At 40.9% G+C, this 7104-nt stretch overlaps 1 protein-coding gene across 1 annotated transcript; it reads left to right on the top strand.

Moving 5' to 3' along the window:
• The first annotated feature begins 42 nt into the window (after positions 1-42).
• On the top strand, positions 43-6675 carry ndufa8 (NADH:ubiquinone oxidoreductase subunit A8). Its single transcript, XM_084382960.1, has 4 exons — positions 43-231; positions 1405-1568; positions 4498-4663; positions 6205-6675. Exons 1-4 carry the CDS (start codon positions 181-183, stop codon positions 6340-6342), a joined length of 519 nt encoding a protein of 172 aa, XP_084239086.1. The 5' UTR covers positions 43-180; the 3' UTR covers positions 6343-6675.
• Positions 6676-7104: the final 429 nt, after the last annotated feature.

The following is a 7104-nucleotide window of genomic DNA, read 5'->3' as shown; positions in this document are numbered from 1 at the left end:
CGTTTTGGTCGCGCTCCCAGTTACGTCATCAGAACGCGCCTCCCAGCTGACAGCAGCAGGCGCAGTAAACCAAACTGACCTTCTCCGCGGCCTCGTCGTGGAGTCGGACTAGGACCTTGAATGTTTTTCAGCTGGGATATTTGACTTTCTGCTTTGGTTCTGTTGTACATACGCACAGCCATGCCAACAACGCTGGACGTGCCCTCGTTGCAGGAGCTGAGCGTGGATGAGGTGAGCAGCCGTTATTGTTTAGCTTGAAGGAAATAAAACAGAACATGCTAGCTAACTAATAGCTAGCTCATGCTAGCTGCTGTATGATTCAAGATATGTTCGGTGGCTTATAACTTTTGCCGCCGGTGTTGCCTGCCTTCACAGAGGTGGAAGTTGATAACCTAAATTGATAATAGATCCACCAGCAGTCACTTTCTGTACGCGAATATTCATGCTTCTTTATGATACCCACCTTGGCTACGCTAAATAGTGTTACAGGAATCACAACTTACAGGGTAACTCTCGTTAACGTTGCATCGCACTCTTCATAGTCTGCATTACCTTTGTAATTTGCCCCTGTGAAGACAGTAACGTTATAATGACTCCCCCAAAACAAATCTATTAGGAGTTTATGACAGCAGCAGTGATATTTGGGTCATTGAACTTGTCCTTGGAAGTCAGGTGTTAGCTGGCAGCAGCTTGTGTCTTTCCAACAATAAAACATCAGCGGTCAAGGATCTAATCAACTATATGGTTTCAGGTTTCTTCTGTAGTTTGTTTAAATATATCATATTCACACTGTAATGCACAAGCCCCCCCACCCACCACTACTAACTTCATACTGTTGTGCTATTTTATGTTTAAACTACACCTGTTTTTTGTAATGCTAAGGATCTCACAACTTGTATTTTATTAGAAAGAGAAATCACTAAGATATATCTGTGAGAAAAGGACCATTGGAGGTCAACACAAACCACTACATACCTGTCAACACCCCTTTTGTTGGAGATAATTTGAAGTGATGCTGGACAGAAGAATACATGGTTGCCTTACACAAAATAACCCAGATCACTCGGCTGCTTCATAAGTCTTTTTTTCCATTGGATTTTTTTTAAAAATACTTAACTTTGGTAAACAATGTACAACTTGTAGGTAAATAGGTACTTTGTGTTATTGGAGCTAGAATGGCATTTTCCAGCTGCTCCCAGTCAGGCTCCCCATCTTTTCACACATCCTCTTCTTGCTTCAGCTCCTTTTTAATAGGGTCATAAATCAACAAGTGTCACACACACACAAATAAATGTGTGCCTACTAAAATGAAATTTTGGTGTAGCGTATCAAATAATTGTCAATTAATAATAATTTCTACCCAGCCTTATTGTTTTCCATGTGTCTGTCCCTCTTTCTTTCCAGATCAATGTGTCATCTGCAGTGCTGAAGGCTGCTGCCCACCATTATGGCTCCCAGTGCGACAAACCCAACAAAGAGTTCATGCTCTGCCGCTGGGAGGAGAAGGACCCCAGAAAGTGTCTAGAAGAAGGAAGGAAAGTCAACGAGTGTGCACTCAACTTCTTCAGGTAACTCACCTGGGGTTTTGAATGCCTTTGGTGCAAAATACCCCTGTTATACATAGACACAATAGGCTTGTTTGAGATGAACAGCATCTCGCCTGGAGAGCGGACAAGAGCGGGCGGCAGCAGCATTGGGCTGAAATCTGATTTGGATTTATTAAAAGGTTGTCAGACCTATTTATCAGTTTGTATGTAGTATCTAATTGTTTCAGTTATGACAGGGTAGCCTATTAAAATGCTACACTGGTGATCTGTGAACTGTTCAACCTCCATTTTTTTCAATTCTGCACAGACTCGGCTTATCTTGAATGAGCCCAGTGTCTGAATAATCATCTAAGAGGTTTTACACATTGTGTTTTTTCAAGAGATTCAGTACAAAAGAGAGTTAATCGAGACTAAAAACCTAGTTATTAGGCACAATATATACATTCTTGGAGATGAAGGCCGCCACAGTAGTGTTTTCTCTAAAACTAACAGTGTGCTTGTGGTCAGTGTGTGATTGAAGATGTGGCTGAACTCTGGAGCCAGATGGAGAGTGCTGAGTTTGAGAGTCCATGTGAAACCCTGGTCAAAGGAGTTTTGCGGCTCAGTGTTTTTGCATTTCTTCCTCTGTGATGGACATGTGGGCAGAAAATGTGCTCAGAGGTCACAATTACTTCAGTCGGACAGTTGTTCTTTGAGGGCTTACAGTTTCAGATTTGGGATGTCTGGGTTCCTGTTCTGTAACTTGTCCTGCTATTAAGCTTTCCATTCTGTCCACTTTTGGTTGAAGTAGGATGTAGAATCATTTGCAATTAAACACTAGTCATGCAAGGGTAGGAGGAAAAAAGTTGTTGATAATTAAGTTCTAGTGCACCATCTGGGGTGGAGGTGAGCGGCTAGATTTTAGAGAAAAAGAAGTGTGGGGTTCAAGATGACGTGGTAATTCTGGTCCAAATTAAAGAAAGATGCTTACAATACATAATGCTGCATTCACATGCTCCTTGGATGGTCCCTTTTCCCAAGTTGGGAAGTCGTATATCCAGACTCTGGTGTGTTCATGAGAGTCATGAATGTGGGAACAACATGGACGCCAAAAACAAGTTGTTTTGCATTTCATCATTCAGAGCATTAAAACAAGTTGACAGCTGTTTCCAGTATTTGAGTGACAAGGAAGATATATATATGTGTATATATATATATATATATATATATATATATATATATATATATATATATATATACAGTTTATGACTCTGCTCCAAGTTTCTTACCATCAACCCAATGTTTCCTTTCATCCACCATGTTTCAGCGTCATATAACATCAACTTGGCAACTGGTGTAACAAAATTTCCTCCGACTTTCCAAGTTGCTGTTCCGACCAGAGAGGGCTTTTACATGAATTTTCCCAGTCAGAAAACGTTTTTCTGACAATTCTGACAGCACATGAACATACAGCTAGTCCCCCATGAATTTCCATGCACCATATCTGCTGAGTGCACTGAACTCTAAGTGGTGAGAATTTAGTATCTTCTAATTTTTTAATCGTCTTACAAGACATTTTAGAAAGTCTCGATGACAACGTTAATATTCCAAAGTGTATCTTAATACGATAAAAGATGAAAGATTAATTGCAGACAAGTAATATGAAGGTGAATGCAATACATCACATAAGAAAAAAAATCCTGCACAGTGGGTAAGCCTCTGGGTAGAAACAAACGTTTATAATTTTAGGATAAGCCAGCAAAGGACATCTCTTTGCACGTTTTATGCCGAGTTTATGCTTCATGCAGTGCATGAACTGGAGAGTTTCACTAACTTAAATTTCACCAGGAGGTTGCCAGATATCTCAGAAGTTATCTTCCACTGTGTCAGTGTACTAAATAATCTTACAGCTGTGTGTATTTTTATGGTCATTTTCAATATCTAATCGCGTTGTTTTTTTGTTTTTTTAATTCCAGTAAATTGTTTCACTTTTCTTCACTTTACCTTTTTATTAACTTTCATTTAATAAAAAATATAAATGAGTATTGTTTTGGGTACTTTGGTCAACCGCTTCTTCAAATTCTCAATAAGCTCTGGTTGTTTTAAATCAAAAGAAACAAATCACTACAAGTGGTGACCGAAATATAATGTAGTGAACACTGCCCTTTTCCTTTTTTTAAAAAAACAAAACAATGACAAGTGGAAAAAGGGTTGTTAAAAACACAAATAACTAAAATGCAGGATTTATTGTGTCTATAAAAGTGTCCTTGGGGGGCTGTTTGAGGAAGTGGTCTGGCGTGTTTCACTCTTAACTGCTACGTCTGTGTTTACTGAAAGTTTTGGCCTGAGCTATGGTTATTATACCCTGATGTCCATGCAGTAACTAAGGTGCTTTTGTGTGTTTGTGTCTGTCTCAAACAGCTGGTGTTCCTGGTTCTAAAAAAAGGAAAAACTCATGACCTCTAATTCTGAAGCTGAAACAAACAATCGGCACTTTAACCCCAAAGTTAAACTGAGAGTTACTGTGAAAGAGCAATACCTCTAATTACTATAATGAGGAAAGTTTTGAGAAACGTTGTAATTGCATCAGGACCTGGTGTGATTGTTAGGTGCTTCTGGCAACTGCCAGCCACCTTTAGGAGCACTTTATTCAGATGACCAGCTTAGATAGTTCTTATAAAGGAAACTTCAGGAGTCTTTAACAGTGGGAGCAGAAAAGTTATAGAAGTTCTTCACAGGTTTGGAGTGTGAATTTGAATCTGGACAGTGTTTATTTAGAAACTCCTATATTATATTACTCTTAAATATCATTTTTTCCCTCTCTCCTTAGTCACTTTATCTCTTTAAAGATATATGTCTTTTATCTATTTTAAGGGAAAGAGTTGCAGTTCATGCATCACAACGGTTCTCTGGACTATTCTTTCGCACTCTTGCATATTTGATTTTGATTCAAATCTCTGTTTCCTTGCAGGCAAATCAAGGGAAACTGTGCCGAGTCCTTCACGGAGTACTGGACCTGTCTGGATTATTCGAACTTGGCAGAACTGCGCCGTTGCCGTAAGCAGCAGCAGAACTTCGACAGCTGCGTCCTTGATAAGCTGGGGTGGGAGAGACCTGAGCTGGGAGACCTGTCTAAGGTGAGACTTTTGAGGGATTGGCTGTGCATTCACAGTGTGAGCAGCTGGGTTGATGATGGGCTCCATTCTTGCTGATTGTGGGCTGTGCAAGAGGCTCTGATTGCGACTGCGTAGTAGCCTCACTTAGCTACAGTTTTGAACTGGCAAATCATGTATTTTATGTTTTTCTTTTCAGAAAATTGCCATTTTTAAGGAGCGTGTATAACTCGCCTGCGAGCACGAATTCAGTAGCAGCAATTAAAACCAGCAAAAACTGATCTTGACAATAGATTTTGGAACATTTTTTTTTCTGCTGTCTTTGAGCAGACATTTATGCAAACCAGGGAATCTGTGAATGGCTGTAATCAACTTTCCAGCCATTTTGCACTTGCCAGGCAGAGCTGTTCATGGAATCGAATAACACGAGCAGGGAAACAAAACTGAAATCTGACTTCTGATTACTATGAAAAAGTCCACGTTGACTGTCCACACACTGACAGTTTCTCTGCTTGCTTAGCCATAAAACAAATGAAAAGACTTGAAATGAATGAAAATGAATAAAAAGTTGTGCTTTGAGATGGTGCGTGTAAACTAAATTTGGAAAGTGATTGAGAGGAAAGAGTGACCCATTCAGAGTGGGTAAACTCCAGTCTTGAAGAAAGACAAGAGCATGTGAGGAACGGAGGGAGAGAAGGAAAGACGGACCTGACACAGAAGTCATGAAAGTGCAAGTGAGGGCTGAGAGGATGCAAATCATGATGTAAGGGAAGCGCTGCAAGAAGTAGAGAAGAATGGAGGAAACGGACAAGGTGTCAGCAGTTCAACCCATGTGCATAAATCTTTTTGGTGTATGGTTTTACATCATCGCAAAATATCACCACAACAAGGACCCCTTACGCCAGCTTTGTTTTTGTGAACAAAACAAAGGGAGTACAATGCCACACCCTGTGTGTAATTGTAGAGATCATGTTGGTGTGCTGCAAGCAAGAGTTTTTCATACGCCCCAGGCAACACTTTCTAGACGATGGCATTATCATGGCAATAATAATTATTTACCGTCCCTGTTTGCTTTGTCTTTTTTAGTTGCTCCTCTTCTTCTTTGAGTTAGCTGCTAACTGCTGCTTCCTGCTTCTTAAATCTCCCACTTTTAGGTCCCTCACATAACATGTCTTCAAAAGCATCACACCCATGTCCCATCCTGCTGCCTTGTTGTTACCTTTGATACAGAACGGCTGGGCAAAATAAAGGCGCAAAAGTCCCATCTTGAATAGGCTGTCTGAAAGGGGCAATAGTCTTCAGGGTTTCATCCAAGAAATTATTGATGATTGATTGATTAGGTCCTTTATTGGTTTTTAAACCTGCTCTCTTCAAGCAAAATATTTGTACTGTCAAGTCAGATATTGGCACAATATACCTGTTGTACAATTCCCTAACATGATCTATCTGTTGTGTTTAAGTTGAGTTGTTTACAGTTTTTAAGAAAAGTCAAGCCATTTAAAACATCTGATCAGACTGAGCATAGCCACCAGCTTACACCTGCTATGTTCCTTTTTCTTCCATAGGTGACCAAAGTGGCGACCTCGCGGCCCCTCCCTGACAACCCCTACCATTCTAGACCACGTCCTGAGCCCAACCCAGTCATCGAGGGCAAACTGGAGCCCTCCAAACTTGGCAGCAAGTTATTTTTCTGGAACTGGTGAGGCAGCTCCAGAAAGTCAGTCACCTACTAAAGTCATGCGCTCTGTCCAAAAACAACCAGACTACCTGTGACACATCAGTGGTACTTTTAATAGGTTAAAATCTCTTTAGTGCTGTGTGAGGACGGAGGGTTGGTTTTGGACAGGGCTCATGTGCTAACAGTCTCTTCATCGGTTGTACCTCCAGCATTGTTTGAGAAAGAAAGGTAGGATGGATCGTGTGAACTAAGTCCATGGATCCATACAGCCTTTCTGACTACTTCTGTAAATGTAATGAGTGAACAAATGCAACATGCTGTTATTATTGTTGTCAAATAATAAAGACATAAATTATAATTCTGTATTTTAATGTCTTTATTTAAGTTTTAGCATATGTTTCCAAATGTTTGAAAGATCAGCCATTTAGAGGCTTTATGTTGCCAGATGCAGCTCCTTCAATATGTGCAAATTGTTGGCCACACCGCCGTGTCTGCACATCTGTGTTTTGTCAGAGTGTGTATTGTCAGACTGATGGAGGCTGAGGTTGGAGGTCAAGGTTGAGGGTCACTACCTGCAGCCAGAGAGAGCTGCTTCTGCTTCCTCCTTTTCTCCCAGCTCACTTCCTGCCTCTGACCTGGACTGGAAGACGACCGGAGGAGTCATTTTCGGAGATGCACACTGAAGTATGTTATTGCTGCCGGCGCACGTGCGCATTCACACCCATGACCTTGAATGGACGGAGATGAGAAGCCGATTCAAAGACATGCTGCCGTGTGGAACATAGCG

Source organism: Pagrus pagrus (assembly GCF_965226575.1).
Source record: "Pagrus pagrus genome assembly, chromosome: 19".
In the NCBI taxonomy this organism is placed as follows: domain Eukaryota; kingdom Metazoa; phylum Chordata; class Actinopteri; order Spariformes; family Sparidae; genus Pagrus; species Pagrus pagrus.
Note: the sequence above shows the minus strand (reverse complement) of the source record. Positions and strands in the feature narration are given on the sequence as shown.